Consider the following 19,133-nt stretch of genomic DNA (forward strand, 5'->3'; position numbering starts at 1 on the left):
CCTGTCCCTCCCCTTCCTGAGTATCTGTACATTAGTATGTTAATATGTACTAAACTAGAATCACAGAATCTTAAGAGTATCTCAAGTTGGAAGGGACCCATAACGATCACCAAGTCCAACTCCCTTGTTCTCACAGGACTACCTAAACCTAAACCGTATGACTAAGAGTGCGTTCCAGACACTCATTGAACTCTGACAGGCTTGGTGCCATGACTATTTTCCTTGGAAGCCTGTTCCAGTGACTGACCATCCTCTCAGTGAAGGACCTTTTCTTAATGTGCAATCTGAACTTTCCCTGACACAGTTTCATTCCATTTCCTCTTGTCCTATTGCTGGTCAACAGAGAGAGGAGATCAGTACCTCCCACTCCACTGCCCCCCTGATTAAGTTACAGACTGTCATGAGATCATCCCTCAGCCTTCTCCAAGCTGAACAAACCAAGTGACTTCAGCCACTCTTCTTAAGTCTTGCCTTGGAAAACTCTCACCATCTCGGTCGTTCTCCTCTGCACCCACTCTAATTGTTTGATGTCCTTCTTACACTTAGGCACCCAAAACTGCACACAGTACTTGAGGTGATGCCACAGCAGAGCAGAGTAGGGTGGGACAATCACCTCCCTTGACCAGCTAGGTGTGCCGTGCTTGATACAACCCAGAACATGGTTGGCTTTTTTGGCTTCCAGGGCACACTTTTGACTCGTATTCAACTTACCATTAACACAATCCCCCCCAAAAGCTCCTTCCATAGGGTTCCTCTCCAGCATCTCCAGTGTTGTAAATAAAGACAACATAAACACAGTAGAAAACTTTAATTTCCTACTTAAAGAATACTGAGTGTTGCATTGAAGTTCCTTTTTATGGTTTCCTTTTTGTTTTCTTCTTCAATATTAAAGCAAATATTTATGCTCATACCTTAGTTGTTCTTTGACTTTATGACTCTCACCTGTCAAAAGTGATCTTAATGGAATGTCCTGGTCTTGCTTCAATTACCCATTCACAATTAAGTGAGTCCTTGTAATATCCTGGCCACCCTGGTGGTAAGATAACACCACTTGATGCTGTCAAATGTCCACCACATGGTGCTGAAAGAAAAAAGCATGTATTCTTGTATCATACATAGTATTTCTAATATAACATTGTATATTCAAAGAACCTACAAAAATTGAATTAAAAAGCATAGAAAAATAGGTTTAATATAGTTAGCTTTAACAGTCTAACCCAACTAAATTTTCTACATTATGTTTTGAGCACTTTGTTTTCTTCAGAATCATAAGCCCTGCAATGTATCTTATCATAGCTTATTACTCTATAGATATCTTAATGCACAGAGCATGGCACTTGATTATGCCAGCCTTACTTCTCTTGAAAAAGCACATTATATAATTTAAAAAAAAAATAATGCCTCATCATTTTTTAGATCCAATATGATTCCACATTTATGTGGAAATATCAGACAAATTGTTCCAAGTAATTATTATCACCGTACTGTTCCACCTTTTTGAATAATCACTGAGCTCAGTGGAACTGATTGGTATAAATATTCCATTGGATCACAGAATGGTTTAAGTTGGAAGGGATGTCTGGAAACTCTCTAGTCCATTTCCTGCTTGATATAGCAGATTGCACAGGACCATGTCCAGTCAAGATCATGCCTTTCCTCCAAAGGCACGATCTCTGGGCTCTCTGGGCAATCTGTTTCAGTATTCAATTACTCTCACAGTGCAAGTCTTTCTTATGTTTAGATAGAACTTCTTATATTTCAGTTTGTGTTCACTGTCTCTTGTCCTGTCACTTAACACCACTGAGAAGGGTCTAGTGCCACCTTCTTTACACCATCCCATCAGATATTGGTACATATCGACAAGAGTCCTGAGCCTTTTCTTCTCCAGTTGAGACAAGCCCAGTTCTCTCAACCTCTTCTTGTATGACAGATGCTCCAAGTCTTTAATCATCTTCATGACTCTTCACTGGAATCACTGCAGTATGTCCATGTTTTTTGCATACTGTGGACCCCAGGACTTCACACAGCACTCCTGACATAGCCTTACCAATGCTGAATAGGTGGTAAGGACCTGTCATTTCTTCTCAGTCCGGGTCTCCCGCCTCTCTGTCAAGGTTCCTCTGAACAGCAGCACAAACATATGGTGTACCAGCCACTCCCCCCAGTTTTACATCATCTGCAGACTTGCTCAGAAGTACACTCTACCTCAGCATTCAGTTCATTACTGAAGATTTTAAACAGTACTGGGCATGGGATTGATCCCTGGGCTACACCATTATGAATTAGCCGCCAGTTAGACTTCGTGTCACTGACCGCAATCCTATGAGGCCAACAGTTCAGTCAGTGTTTGGTCCACTTCACTGTTCACTTCTCGAGACCACACTCCATTAGTTTGTCATCAAGAATCTTGCATGACACAGTGTCAAGCACCTTACTAAAACTGAGATAAAAAATATCCATTACTCTCCCCTCTTCCATTAGGCTGGTCATCTTAACGCAGAAGGCTATCAGGTTGGTCAGGCATGATTTCCCCTTCTTAAATCCATGTTGACGGCTCCCAGTTACCATCTTTTTCTTCACTGTTTGGAAATGGTTTCAAGGAACATTGCTGCATCACCTTTCCTAGTGATATAGATGAGATCTGTAGTTCTTCAGATACTCCTTCTTTCATTTCTTGAAGATTGGAATTTGCTTTCTCCCAGTCTTCAGGAATCTTCCTGAGATAAGTCAGCTCCCCAAGATACTGAGTGACCTTGTAATTTCATTGGATGTCTTCAGAATTCTTGGGTGGATCCCATCAAGCCCATTCCTGTATGTCAAATTTGTTTAAATGTTCTCTAACTTGCTCCTCCACCATAAAAATCTTTAAAAAAAATGTATTGCAAGAGGGCTATGAACATAACAGGGAGCATTTTTCAGAGCAGAATCAAAGGACTTTGGAGCAGGATTAAACAATAGCAGAAGTGACAGAACAAATTTTGGAAAACATGAGTCCCTTAAAAAATTAAGCTGTCATAGCACAGGGCTTTGGGATGTTATGTTTTACCAAAGACTATGGAGCAGTCTAACACAGGAACACTTGCAAGGCCAGTTAAATTTATCTTAGTATCTTTTGTATTGTCCTCAAGTAATCTGTGGTATCATTACCAGAAATTTCCATATTTCAGTGTAGGAAGTCTTGCCACTTTTCTTCTGTTTCTCTAAGTAGTGACAAACAAATCTTTTATGCCATATAGAAATGGATAATAACATGAATTTGTGAGTAGTAAATTAATATGCCTGCTTTTGATTCAATGTTTTTAACAAAAAAAAGCAAACCAAAAACAAACTACACAGAGAGGTTATTTGATTTCACTGAAGACTTGGAGTGGTCTATAGGAAGTTTTTCCAGTGGGAAATAAAAGCAACCCAAAACTCATGAAACACACACACAAAATTGTCTGAAGCAAAATGAAATGCCAGGAAAATGTCATTTACTTTACATGTGTATAGTGAATGAAGAAAGAAATTTATTTCATGGTGTTTTTATTATATTAAATTGTGTCGTATCGTAAACAAGAAAAGTTAGAGGACTGTTGATCCTTACTTGACTATAACACTTCATGTAGATCACTTACTTCATGTATTCCAAAGATTACACTGAATATTTAAACAATTGTGTATAGAGTTTCAAAATGAGAAAACATCTTTTGATGAAAAACAACATGCTGCTCCTTGCTTTGGAGTGGGCTGGGTTTGCTCTAGGAATAAAAAACCCCCTGCCTACTCCACCATGTAACATTATTTAATCAGGATAAGAAATCCTGCTAGTACAACATCTAGGTTCACATACGCTAATTCCAGCAGACTGCTAATATGGAGTTTTTTTCAATATTTCTAAATTTTCTTTGAAATGCACAGTCTTATGGCATCTGAGTTCTCAAATTGTGCAAATAACAATAAACATGAAAATAATATGATCCAGATTTTTAAAGTTATTGCAGACACTGAATGCAATGACCACTAGAAGGTTTGGATTATTTTTTCCAAAAAATCTGTTAATTTGGTGCCTGTCTAAGTATCTGTTGTTTAATAAAAGGTATACACTTTTGAACATTACGTTTAGAAAACATATTCTAGTCATTTATTAAATGCACTCATCTGCCTTGCCTTAGGACCCATCACTGCTAAGCATCAAGGAATCAGCCTACTATTTTTTTTCTTCTCACTATATTTCATTCTAAAGAGAGATTTGAACATAAGTAGAGACCATAGTTGTCTGTTTATTCACCTAGGAAAGAACAAGCAAATAAATTTGGAAATTTTGGGTAATATAATGAATATTAAACATAGCTCTGGTTTTCACTATATTTCACAGGAATAGATGTACGGCACATTATAATGTTACACAGAGAAATTCAGGCATACTTTCATTTTGAGAAAATTAAAGGGGTAAACCTTCAAAAAGGACTTTTAAATGGAAGCTTTACTTCACTTTCTATGTGGTAGATAATAATAATATGTTCTTCAGTATGCTACAGCCAAAACTGTTATAGCAGTTATAACTCATAACTGAGTAATGATGGTGACAATCAGAACTTAGAATGCTAATTTATTCGAAGAATATAGAAGCAAGTTATCTTGTTTCTATTATTGCACTCTCGTTTGACTGGAAAACTGTTAAAATAAGATAAGCAAATAACTTCAGCTAAAGCAGTCTTATGTACAAAATATAAAAAGTAAGCTAAATTTAAATAGTGTCATTATTCAAACTATAGGTGCAATATAAAGATTGTGCACTTACCTTCACAACGTGGGACAGTGGAGCTCCATACTACGTTTCCATCTTGCATAATACAGGTTATGGATTCAGAACCTTGAGTCTTCACAAAGCCATCATCACAGTGAAAAGAAACAGAACTTCCCAGAAGGAATCTGTCTCCAAAGCGCCTCCCATTTATGGGAATGCCTGGATCATGGCACTCATTCTGACCAAAGGCTGATAAAAACATAGTAATAATACTAGTAATAATAACAACAATAATAGTAACAATAATAATAACAACAACCTCCCCTTTAAATTGTCTTTTTTTTCTTTTGAGGAGGAGATTAATATTTCAATTGTAATACAGTAATGTATAACACATATTAGATGGTAGTATATAATTAAAAGCATAGAAAAATTCTCCATAAAGATTCAGCTTTAAATCCAAGGACATTCACACAGATGACACAGACTGAATTTGAAAGCTTTTTACATGTGTATTGCTTAGATACACAAGAACAATTTGCTTAAATTTTCCTCTGGAAAAAATCCAGCTGGTTTTCCTCTACCATAAGGGAATTGGGATTGTTTAACCTGGAGAAAGGGAGGCTGAGAAGAGCCCTTGTTACTCCCAACGACTACATGAAAGGGGGTTGTACCAAGATGGGTATTAGTCTCTTCTCACAAGTAACAAGCGATAGAACAAGAGGAGATGGCCTCCTCTTTTCTCTTCCTGCTACTTTTCAAAGGACAAAAGCCACAAAATTTTCCTGTAAAAATCAAAGGACCAATTTAGGTCTTTAGACTTAAAAAGAATTGAAACCAATCAATTCCAGGATTATATGGGGCACCTTTCTAAATAATTTAACCTTGGCCACAAACACTATGGTTTGATTATCTTAATTGACACAACATTGGAACAGTCCAAGAGTCTCAAAGACAACTTTATTGTCAATTAACTTCTATACCCTTAGAAACCTATTTCTTGAGCTAAAAAGATAATCTTTGAATGAATCATAAAACTTTTAGGAGAGTTAGGGGTCTATGACAAATGTAATAATGTTTTCTACATGACGATGCTGTTACTGGAGTTTTCAGCTGAGAGTACTGTTTAGTGAAATATTTTCATATAAACAAAACACAAGGCTATCCGGTTTTTTACCCTGGTTTCCCAAATGGGAAAGACTTATCCTTTCAGTAGCTCTCTATATGTATATGACCGGTAGGTCCACATTTAACAACTTTTTAACTGCTTGGCCAGTTGCAACTAAGCTTTAATTGCAACTTTGTGTAACCCAAAAAAGAGATCTCTAATCATAGACGTCTGTATTCTTAGATACCACACCAACAAACTGGAAGAAAAAGTGAAAAAGCAAATCAGGTTCCCAGAATTATTCATTTGCATTGAAATTCTAGTTGCTTTTTTATACTTCTGTGCTTTTCAAATAACATCTCAGTATTCAGGATTTAACCTTTACACCTTTGTGAACTTATTCCTAATGGTTCCATTGAGAAGCATATTAAATCACTTGCACTGGATGCTTAGATATGAATGATCTGGACTTAGGTTATTTGCTCTGCATTTATATAGTGGCACCCAAAAGGGCCCTTAAATAACAACAGGAATTCTTCTAAAATAAATAAATTATAATGATTCAGATAACCTAATGAATACCATGAAGACAGCTGAAAAGAGTGCAATTATACAAGCATCACAATTTACTTCCATGTTATAAATATGTTCTTTTTTTCATTATTATGAAGAAAGATGACATAAGAAATAGCACAAAAGAAAAACAGAAATTCTTACTTGTATAAGTGATATTAAATCCTCTTCCAGTGGTAGAGTGATCTGACTGAAATTCAAGTCTTACTACATGCCCGCTACTAGCCAATTGAGAAGGGACCTCATTGCCAGAAAATGTGCCAAGAGGTGGTAAATCTGAAATCCCATCATCTTTGACTGTAAGGTAGTCAAATTGAGGTTCTACATCAAAGTCATTGAAAATCAGATGGATTCTGCTTCCTGGCTCTGAGATAATCAACCAAACACAGTTCATATTATTCCCATATTCCTCAGGATAATTTGGAGAAAGAATAATTCCAGATGGTGTGGTGAAGTTGAAGAAACATGAGACTAAAGGAAAGAACAATAATATTCTCAAAATACTATCCACAAACATTATAAATGCTTCTTTTATATTACTTTTATTCTTGTGAAAAAAGATGCTTTTGCAGCCTGGATGTCAAAACTATTACACATGTAAGCTGGAAATGTTTAACACTGTAAGAACATTGCTCCAATATAACATGTTTTTATTTCCCCAAATGAGTCTAAGTGACTGCAGCAGGGCCTGCAAGAAATTCACATGTAGCAAATGACAAAGAAAGCAAAAGTAATGCCTGATGTACTAGAATTTGGAAAAATTGGCAGGTCTGTTCCAAAATAAAAATGTGGCCTCCAAATTGAAATATTTATTTTTCCAAAAGGAATATGCATGAAAGTGTATTTAACAATCAAAAAAATCAAGCCCAAGGGTCAATTTTGTCTGTAGTATATAAAGTTCATGCTGATGCAAAAAATAGTAGAAATTTAGAAGTGACTCAATCAAGAACTTTTAAGAGTATATAGTACGAACTTGTTTTACCTTATTTTTTTTTCAATAGCACAGAGCAAAACCAGAAATTATTCATAGCTATCTTCCTTTTTCACTCTTTTGGGCCTATGTTCATCAAGACATTTCCTAACTGATTTCAGAGTCATAAGCTTGCGACTGGTACTTTAGTCAGAAGTACAGTATATCTAGAAAGAGGAACACTTACTGCATATTAATAAACACAAAGGATAACCATTACTCAGCTCTTCAAATGTGCCAAATTGAACTCAGTTTACATAAACAGATGTTATAGATTCTATGTTCTTTCATAGGGCATGTGCGCATCTAACACAGTAGAATATTCCACATCACTGTCAACAGAATCTAATATATCAATCCAATGCAATACAGCACCATGAAGAAAAACAACTTCTCTCTTAAAAGGGAATTGCAGCTGCACTGTCTCCGCGCCCACACTTAGACACATTTCAGTATTTCAAGGCATACAGAGAATTATTCCAGTCCAGAGCAAGTTTGCTCAGCATAAGTCCAGTATCAACACGGCTTCAGAATACATACATGTCCAAATATAATTGTACACTGTACTAAGGCTTTTATGGTTTTTAAATCCAGTACTGAATTGTAAGACTCTTTATAGGAAAGTTTAAGTGGAGAACTGAAGAGCCTGATATACCTGTGTACTAGAAAGATTTTCTCTATTTTACCATAGAATAACAAAGAAAAGCAAAAACCAAACCAAAACAAAACAAAAGAACCCAATCCCCCACCCCCAAAACCGAACCAACAACCCTCTCTATTTGAATCCATCTACAAGCTTAATGAGAAATATATTTTATGTTTTAAAACAAAATTCACAAACTTCCCTAACCTTTTTCTATGTTGAATATTCCTAAATTCCTTATATTAATTTTCATGCTTTCTTAGTATATCACCAAAAAAAACCCCAATCTCTTCTTAGATCTGCAGGCTACTTTGCAGTGACAGAATGAAATATGTTTGTGCCACAGAGTCCTTTTGGACACTTATATGCTATTAGCAATTGCTCATTTAGAGTCTAATTCAACACACATTTACATTAAGAGAGTGAAGTGGTTCAATTAAATATAAAATGAGGGGAAATAACATTCTAAAAACAGTCCTACATGATGTTCCCCATAAATGAGCTACTGAGCCAACTGAAAAAAAAGTGTGAATGAAAAAGTCTTCAAGGTATTTTGAAATGTCTTCCTGTTGTTTAGTCACAAATGCTAAGAAAAGCAAGACGCTAAGGTCAAGAAAATAACATAGAAAAATATAATAATTCTTACAAACACAGCTGGGTTTGTTGCCAGACCACTGGTTATTTTGTTGACATGTAATTGTTCTCTCTCCCACCAGTTCAAAAGCTGCTTGACATTCAAAGGTAAGTGTGTCTCCATGTAGAAAACTGCTGCCAGTCCTCTTTCCATATGATGGAATTCCAGGGTCTCCACAACCTCCTTTCTCAATTTCTGAATATCAAGAAATACAAATGCAATAATAAGTTAAATATATTTGCAAGCAATTTATATATAAGTATCAGAAGTGCTTTCAAAATATTTGGCATTATGTCTTAAACCTATATTTACAGTTGAAAGTGAATTAAAGGTAAATGCTACCTCTAGAAGCATCTGCCTCAAAGATGACTTAGGATCTAAAGTCTTCTCACAAGCTAATAGCTTCCATGCCTGCATTGCTGCATTGCTGAAGGTAACAAAATACTCATATTTAACTGCATGATTGCACTGAATTATAGCATATTTGAAGTTAAAATTATAAAGCCATAGTCTCCATTCTAACCATGGAGACATACTGTATGTAGATAATTTTTCTGGCAGTGAAGTTCTAGTGCTAAAAAAATCTTTTAAGTCTCACATCTGCAGTTCCACTCATAAGGTAATTAACAATACGAGTAAAAGTATATAATTTACTGATAGAGTCAATGGATTTCAGTTGAAACATATTTTAAACTATATTTTAAAAATAAAAAGATATTAAAATATATTTTAAAATATAACAAAAAAAACCCTGAGGAATTATTTCTTAATCTTATACTTCAAATTAGAGGTACATTTTTCCCAGCTGCATTCAGCTTTGCTGGAAATAAATTAACATTTTGGTTTATACTTCATAGATATTCTCTAGGAGATCTGCTACTTAAGTTATTTAATTTGTAGATCTTGAATCTACATGAACAAGATAAAACTATAAAAACTCAAGTCTTATGAAATTTTTGAATAACATGAATATTAGGAAAGGAAATGTAAATATCAATTGCCCATGATAGCATCATCTTACAAAATACTATACACAAGGTTGCCCATGAGAAAATTAAGGCTCCATTTCTTCACCATTAAATTTAAAGCAATTTTTTTTCTAATTAATTTGCCTTTGAGCAGAAAAAGGAACAACAAAACACTTCTGGTGCTATAAACTGTCTTGCTACATAGGTGATGAAATTATGTACATCTGATTCAAATGAAAAAAAGTTCTTCTTATTTAAATATTTCACAGTGAATTCCAAGGTACAAAATCTGAACAATTCAAGATAACAAGAAAATTCAACTCACAGAATAGTATTAAATATTAATATAATTTAACATCATTCAAAATGTCCGCTGTCAAATATTGTTTAATCTTCTAGTCTTAAATCCTGGCAGAAGTGCGTATCTTGACAAACCAACTCAAACAGAAATATTAAGATATAGGATGACAGCATTATGATATGTGAAGTCAACCCACTATGTTTATACCCTTAAAGCAGTCATGAACAGATTGTTGACAAGCATGTTTAGAAAGGTATGGCGCATATTTCACAACATAACAGGTTACTCATCAGGATAAAAAGAAGTCTAAATTGTTTTCTTGGTAATCTTAAAATCAAACTTTGAAGAGAAAATTAGAAATAACTATTCAATCTATGAATTCAAAGCAGTTGCTGAATCAGTTTTTCAGAAACATGAAATCATAGAATATCCTGAGTTGAAAAGAATCAACAAGGATCATGAAGTCCATCTCCTGGTCCTGCACATGACAGCCCCAAGACTCACAATCACACCATGTACCTGAGAGTTTCATCCAAACACTTCTTGAACTCTGTCAGGTTTGGTGCTGTGACCACCTCCCTGGGGAGCCCGTTCCAGTGCCCAAACACCCGGTGGGTGAATATCCAACCTAAACTCCCCTGACTCAGCTTCAGGCCATTCCCTCAGGTTCTGTCACCGGTCACCACAGAGAAGAGATCAGTGCCTGCTCCTCCTCTTCCCCTCACAAGGAAGTTGTCACTGCAATGAGGTCTCCCTTTCATCTCCTCTTCTTCACATTGAAAAAATCTCATCTGGTTTCTCCTCTAGATCCTTCATCATCCTCGTGGTCCTTCTTTGAACAGTCTCCAATAGCATTTATATCCTTTTTATATTAATTGCAAAGCTGCATACAGGAGTCAAGGTGAGGCCGCACCAGTGCAGAGTGGGACAATTATCTCCCTCCACTGGATGGCAATGCTGTGCTTGATGCACCCATTATTATTTTATTTAAATACTTTGTCATACCAGAAAGCTGAAGATTTATCCCTTAACTATGGTTTTTCCCCTAGTCTACAGAGAAAGTAACAAAATATCTATAAGGAATGAATTTACTGAAGTAGAAGACAGATCAGGATACTTTCTAACTCTCAGGATATTCACCAAGCCATAGGAGAGGAGTATGGATCAGTGAACCAAAATGTTTCAACAGAAATTACCATGAATTAAGCTTTCTGGTGGGTTAAAAATTCCTTTTTTGTAGGAAACTACTACAGTATGTCTTTAGTCAGATATGAGTTCTTAGTGAGGAATGCAAGAATGCAGTATAAACTTTAGAGACTAAGCAAATACTTTGCTATTCTTAATATATAACCCTTCATCCAAGAATGCCCAGTTTTACTTGTGGGGATATACAATCTGGATTTGTAATATCTTATTGGCAAGCACAAACAAGCAATTACAAATATAAAATCTAATTTCAGATCAACCATGTTAAAATATTTTTATCCTTTGAAAAAATAAAGATTTAATAAAGTCTGTCTCATAAAAAACAGTTTAGTGATAAATTTTGGGTTCTGTCTTGAACATCATTAGAAGGAATTTTTGAATCAAAGTATTTTCCATTGAAAAGACAAATAACTCATAAAAATATCAGAATTAAATATATTAACTCTATTTAAACCTTCAGGGTTTGTGATCATTTGTTCAACATAAAAACAATTCAGAAAACATCACAGATTTATAAAACACTTTTGAGGATGTCTTATTTGCATTTGGACAATAAAAGGCTTGAAAAATTCTATCCAGGTCTAGAAATCTACATTATCACAAACCTTAAACTGAAGACTATATATCCCTAACAGAAATGTACTCTAGTCAAAAATTATTTAGGTTGACAAAAATCACTCATTTAAATTCATAGAATCGTCATAGAATCATAGAATGATTTGGGTTTGAAGGGACCTTAAAGATCATCTGCTTCTAACCCCTTTGTCATGGACAGAAGCACTTTCCATAGACCTGGTTCCTCAGAGTTCCATCCTACCTGGCCTTGGACACTCCCAGGGATGGGGTATCAGCTTCCTGGGCAACCTGTCCCAGTCCTCACCACCTTCACAGTAAAGAATTTCTTCCTAATATCTAAGTTAAACCTACTCTCTTTTAGTTTAAAGCCATTCTCTCTTGTCCTATCATGAAATGCTGTTGTGAAAAGTCCTTCTGTAGCTCTCTTGTAGGCTCCCTTCAGTTTGTACTAGTTGTACTTGATGATCTTAAATGATTCTATGACTCTCTTTAGTCAAAAGCTACAATTCCATTACACATATTAACACTCCAAAACTTAACAAAGACAAAGAAAGTCAAATTCAGGGGTTTGTATTTATACATGAAGAGTAGTCTTTGTTTAGAAGTAGATATAAATATGAAGAGTACTCTTTGTTTAGAAGTAGATATAGAGTAGGAGGCATGTAATGATTCCCAAAAATTTTCTGTCCTCTGGGATTTAGCATGGTTTTTCTGGTACCTGTTCAACTTCCACTGATTTGGTCAGTGAAAAAATTTTTTAAATGTCTAAATGTAGATGAGATCCACTGTGCATATTGCTTAAAGACATGCACCAATTATTCTGTTTCATAAATAACAAAGAGAACATCTTCAGACCAATTCAGTTGAAGTTATGTTGAGCTTGCTTTTAGGAAACTCCTATGGGATAGAAAATGTTCTTAAAATGACAAACATGAAAATAAAGTCTACACTAACCTATTTTAGTGTGGCAATTAAAGCACTGTTTTTTCAGGATTATTCTGTGTACTCATTCAATGTTGAACTTCTTTTGATCTGAGTTTTTAGAGCTCTGTGAACTTCATGATGTTGACACATAAACTCTCAAGCTTAAATTTAAACATCAGGATCCTCTGGTTACCCAAATATTAACATTGATCTTGTGCAATTATTTTTGGCTTTCATGTACTCTCTTTCAGTAGCCTGGGGAAACAGACTTTTCATCTTGTTTGTAAACTAGAAATATTTACTCAGTTTTAGGGAATATTCTTTCTTTAATGTTAGAAGAATAACAAGATTAGATTTCTGACTATAAGATCATATCTCTGAATTTAATCAAAGATATTTCTGTTGCTGTGTTTTCTTTTAAATGAAGAAATATGGCAATTCTAAAGTGATATTAAGCATCTAAATATGTATTATAACCACTATTTGAAAAGTATCATATTGCAATTCAAGTATTTTTTGATGAAAAGGATTTACATTACTTTGACTCAGGTATCTAAAGTGTATAATAAAATAATTCATAGATTATAAGATTTTGCACTCTTGAATATATTATTAATGGTGGTAATTTACCTTTTCCCCCTTGTTACTAGATTGTAAATACACAGTTAAAATTAAATCCTTGGTATTTCTGTGTTTTCATTCACACTATCCAATTTTCTAGCTTAGATGATTAGTGAATCGTCTAATCACTAAATCTGAATCTGGATATAACTTTTACCAAAAGAATATAAATAATAATCTCACATTATTAATTCAGATGTATAAATACAATTTAAATTAAATTAGTGTTTTAAACGCATGTGGATTATGCAAAAATCCATTATTTTAAATAAGAGATACATAAACTTCAGTACTTCAAGGTCTACCAGAAAGTTGAAGTCAATACCACTAAAAATTAAACACATTAATTTGACAACATTTCATAATGATCAGCTTAAATATAGTCAAGATAGGTTAAGGGAAGCTGTGAACTGGCACAGGTATACATTTACCCAGAAAAAACCCAAACAAAATATGTAAACTCTTAAATGAGAGGTCAAAGAAATTCATGTTTCAAATACAAGAAAACTGATAATTTATTTTATTTCCTCTCATTCCTCATATCTCCCTGCATTAACAGTCATAATACCTGATGCAGTGGAATCCGATTTAAAAACACAAAGAAACCCTTCTACAGAGAAAATCTTTAATACAAAGAGAAGGGATAGAGAGATGTTTAGGATTGCAGAAAAGAACATAAGTAAAAGAGTGATATTATACGCATGATTCCTGCAAAGGAACATAGGAACAACTACTGAAAGAGAAAGTGATAAATGAAAACTAATAAAAAAATATTTCAGATAGCACATAATTGGACTGTAAAAGTGGCTATTAAAGCTAAAATGAGGTTGGTCTAAAGCTAAAAAGAGGGTGGCCTTACAAGATAATTTTATAGATGATCACAATTTTATTATTATTCCAGTAAATTTCTTCAAAGAAATTTTACAATGCAATTTATTATCAGTCTCCAACTATAAAAAGAGAAGGCCTCCTTCACAGATCATAGAGTTCCCAGCAGCATTCCAAGAGATTCTCACATTTTTTCTGAAATGTTTTGTCCTTGCTGTTATCAAAAGGACTACAGATCATATCCAGTAGATTAATTTTTGCTGCTTCTACCTTATTGCGTTTTGTATTGATATTAAAAACAAACATGACCTTAGAATCAGATAGATGGGAAAAACAACATGAAAAACTTTCATAGGAGTTCCATTTAAGCTAACAGTTCACTGTCATAGCATAGGGGTGGTTTGCTGGTAATAACATCATATTTTATAATATCTTATAATATAAAAATCCCTGAAAGCAGTAAAATAATTAAAGCAGAAAACAAATCAGACCTTTACAACAAGTATATTCTTTAAGTATAATATTTACTGCATGCCTAAATATATTATTACCTAATGCAGAAAAATAAAAAGTTGGCTGTTTACAATGAAATTTACGCAGATCAAATCTGAACAGGGATGAGGAAAAAGGTTTTTGTTATTTGTTGAAGAAAAAATGTATGATACCTACTGACCAATAATGATACAGCAGATGAAATTCATTGTCAATAACTGTAGAAAAATAAATCTTGAAAAAAAATTATGAGTTTGCAGGCACAATTATTGGTTCTGACTTGACAGTTAGGACTCAGGAACAGGAACTCTGGCATACTAAAGGTAATTCTATGAAACTGTAAGCTACTGAAAATGTTAAGAGTTGCTGGCAAAGGAACAGTGAACAAAACAGATAATAGTACTCTGACATAACACAAAAACCTATTTCATTTGAACATTAAAATTTCTATGTAGTTCTGCTCCTTCACTTGAAAAAAAAGAAATATTAGAACTAGGGGAGGAAAACGAAAGATCAAAGTTACTGAGGAACTGAAGATTAATTGAATAGACTCCAAATCTCTTTTTTAGGAGGTGAAATATATGTGTTCAAAAAGTGATTGGACATGGAAGCAAGTCTTATTGAGAGACAAAGAAGTACTTGAGCCATGTATCACTGGAAACAGAGAAAGTACTAAGATCATCTCTGTCTTCTGATTTATCACTGTGTAATTCACCATTTCCTCCTTAAAAATCTATTTTTGTCAGGTATCAACATGCTATTGGCTTTTGGTCTCACTGTAGATTTTTATCCTATTGTTTTGTGATAAGGAACAGGATAATGTTCAAATTGCAGTGTTCATCTTGCTTTACTAAAGTAGAGCCAGTCTGTACAAAAGGCTGAGCAGTGCCTTGAACAAAAGTTAGCACAAAGTTATCCTATGGAAAGTATGTTAGCATGTTATCATGGAAAATAGGAAGTACAGGAAAAATTAAGTGCAGATGCCTCAGAAATTATCAGAATAACATAAGGATGAATATCGGCAAAAGGTGAACCATGGAATGAGGCAAAAGGCAATAACAGAACTTGTAGAATTAAATTATTGCAATTAGAATGAAGAGGAAGAAAAATAGCTAGCAGAAAAGGAGAATGAAGAACACTTTCACTTTTCTAGAAAAAAAATCCTATCTAGATAACATAAGTTTAAATAAAATTAAGTGAAGGGCAGAATAGGAAGAGAACAGTTTAAGGACCATCTAGAAAAGGTAGACACTTTTAAAGGAACAGGACCTAATTAAGTTCACATTAAAGTCCTTAAACTGAAGCAGTCAATGAACTATTAGCAATTATCTACAAGAAATTCTGGAGAACAAGGGTGGTCTCAGATGACTGGGCAAGGTCACATGTAATAACTGTCTCAAAAACTGGAGAAAAGGGGACTCAAGGAATTACACAAATTCTTATGTATGTAATTTGTCCCCTCAAACTGGGAAAATGATATGCTTTATGTTCCTTTACAATGGAATATCCTTGAACATCTTTACCTAAAATTATCCTAAGTCCTGACAAGAAAAGCATGGTAGTTGTCCAGAAAAGAAAATCAATGAGCTATCAATATTTTTAAAGTACAAGCAAATACTGTGTAATAGGATTGTAAAACCAACACTGATCCTAAGCAAAGTAATGGAACAGCCAACACAAGAGTCTATTTCAAAAGGGTTAAAAGACAAAAATATAATTACCACCAGTTAACATTGTTTTATGGAAAATCGGCCATGTCATACAAACAATATGATTTTCAGATTATAAACTCAGTTGACACAATATGTTTGGACTTCTTTCAACCATTTAAATTAGTGACATATGGTACGCTAATTAAGAATTGGCATGATAGAAAATTAATTTAGCGCACATTAAGTGGATTGAAATTAGATAATTATAGTATTTCAAAGCATAAATGCGAATAAAGAACTATCGTTAGACAATAGAACAGCTTCAATTAGCTTAATATATATTATTTGAGCCCAATCCTAACAATTTGTTACACAAATATTACAGCAAATTAGGTAAATGATATTGCCTCAGTATTTTCAATATGCTGTAGCCCTGTGACATATATTATAGATGTGCACGTCTTCTTGTGCATGTTTCCACATAAGTACTGCTTTTTCTCATACTCTTACAAAAACAAAACAAAACTAAAAGAAAACAATTTAAAAAAAAATTCAAGTCTATGGCAGCTGAGAATTTTGTAAAATAAAATCATAGGAGCTTCAAGATTGGTATGCTTCTAATGCAGGTTATAGAAGCATTAAGTGCTCAGATTAAAAATATTAGCTTTGTAAACTATCCATGGATAAGGCTAAAGAGGGAGAAAGATACCTTGGTAGTAGTATTTGGAATGGGAAAGGTGATTAAACTGCAACCAAATGTACTGTGTGCGCAGTGTGGACATCTAAATAACTTAATTTTACTTTATTATATTTCAATAAAGGAACAAGAAGGAGGAAGTATTGTTCCAAAAATATTCTTCTGAAGGGGAAAAAAAAGGAAAAAAAAAAAAGAGAAAACATCTTTAGGCTACGCTCCTATACTCTGCCCTTGCAGGACAAATCCTACGCTCCAGTGTTGGTCTCAGTCCAGCAACTTTTAGTGGTTTTTGGGGATGCACAATTTCCCCAAGATCTCAGAGTTTCTCACTTTGATCACCTTTGAGACTTTACTGTATGTGCACCCTTTCCATCTACAAAGAAGTTCCTGTTATTCTTATCTATATCTTGTATGATCACAATTTTTTTGCTGTGCCTCTTTCCTTATTGGCTCGGTCCCATTGGCCACCTGAGAGTTCTGGTATGTGATTAAGGAAGATATACACTTTCTTCTCTTTCCAGAGGTGCTGACATGACTAAGGCTTTAACAAAAAGACTTTTTCCTCCCTAATTTAATACACTTTCTGAGGAACATAAGCTAACACAAAAGTACTCTGCAGACAAATAAAGGAAATCTCACATCTTAGAATTCAGTCTGGCAGCTATTTCATATAAACATACCAAAACTGTGCATACCTACCTGTACATGTAAATATTTGGTAGGGATATTATACATATAAGAAAGAAAAAACCAAGCAAATAAAATTCATGTGGTCTTTTCAGTGAGAGCAATCAAACACCTGAAATTTCACAGAAGCATGTTAGAGAGTCTTCACGAGCATTAACTGTCTATTTGACTTTGAATAGATAGACTGGACTTTTCAGTATTAAAATTCCATTCATCATCTTGGTTTTCCACCTACACACCCAGAGGAAAGAGAAAGGACAGGTTGAGTTATGATGGGGATTCAACAGTGTGGGGTTTTTTGATGAAAAAAAGCCTCCCTCTGGGTATTGCTAGTCTGTGGAAGTTAACCGCACAAACCTATTTTAGAAGATCCATTTTCTAGTAGATGTCACTGGTTCTTCATTATTAGAATAAAACTGAGTTTTCAGAAGTGTCTAGATGCAAAAGAGAGCATGCAAGCACACACAATACTAAAATATTGTTGCAGCTTTTCATTAACCTAATTCAGCAATTCTCACATATAATAAAGCGTCTGAATGGATTTTATTTTTATATGCTATCATATATATCATGAGAAATTAAATGCATGAAATCTAAAATTTGTTCTTGATAATGTTTTAGATTAGGAACTGTCGTTTTTCTCAAATTTCATAACAACATAAATATTTCATCTGAAATATTTCATCTGAATAACCATAACCACCTTTAATCTAAATTGCTAATAAAACAGGAGAGCAATTTAAAAAGGTTGCTCTGGAGGATATGCTGACTTTGTAACAGGTGGAGGTGTTCGTATGTCAAATCAATTTCAGTCAAAGTGTGAAATTAATGTCTGTATATGAGCTGAATAGATAAATCACACTGTTGCTGAAAGGAATTGGGAAAGAAAAAAAGTATTGAAGAACTTTGAAGAATTCTTTAATGAAATAAATCAGTTCTACAGAGGATGTCACTAATAGACATCTGTGTGTGTCAAAATTAAAATCTTCAACTGTTGCTTAATATTTCCCATAGATCTTACTTTAATAACAAGCAGCAGTATTAATTGTGCTTTGAAAAGTATTTGAGGTTTAAATATAATTTTCCATTTGAAATCGTGTGACATTAGGAATTATTTCCATTTGGCACTTAGTAATCAACCACAACATTAAAAAAATTCAATAAACAATTCATTCAATAATGAAGGCACAAATTATGCAGATACTGTTTAATGACCGAAACCTGATCATCTTTTTTCTTTTCATGGTATAACTACTATACGAAAAGATACCAATAGGCACCAAAATCCTAAAAGCTGTAATTGATTTTAATTAGACAATACTAGGAATCTAGTTTAGCTTAAAAAGATAGAAAAATGCATATGAACAAGAAATTCCAGATCTTTAAAAAATTATAATAACAGTTAAAATGAATCTACTATATAAAAATACCATTATGTGGGTTGTACAAAACTCCAGTAGAGCATTTCTAAGGCACCAGTTTTACTAAGTAAATTTAAACACTTTACTGAGAATTAGCAGGGAT

The 19,133-nt window shown here is 34.1% G+C and overlaps 1 protein-coding gene across 5 annotated transcripts in view; it reads right to left on the reverse strand.

Annotated features, from left to right (window-relative positions):
* Positions 1-19,133, reverse strand: part of CSMD1 (CUB and Sushi multiple domains 1) — a 1,127,710-nt gene that overhangs the window by 268,845 nt on the left and 839,732 nt on the right. For all 5 annotated transcript variants that reach the window (XM_027690129.1, XM_027690128.1, XM_027690127.1 and 2 more), the window contains 4 exons: positions 8,670-8,852; positions 6,555-6,881; positions 4,784-4,978; positions 943-1,081 (listed from right to left, as the gene is read on the reverse strand). In XM_027690129.1, coding sequence (XP_027545930.1) covers positions 943-1,081; positions 4,784-4,978; positions 6,555-6,881; positions 8,670-8,852 — 844 coding nt within the window. The remainder of the gene's footprint in view (positions 1-942; positions 1,082-4,783; positions 4,979-6,554; positions 6,882-8,669; positions 8,853-19,133) is intronic.

The sequence above is a fragment of the Neopelma chrysocephalum genome, unplaced genomic scaffold, assembly GCF_003984885.1.
Source record: "Neopelma chrysocephalum unplaced genomic scaffold, ASM398488v2 Primary Assembly neopelma1_80b, whole genome shotgun sequence".
NCBI classification, from domain to species: Eukaryota; Metazoa; Chordata; class Aves; order Passeriformes; family Pipridae; genus Neopelma; species Neopelma chrysocephalum.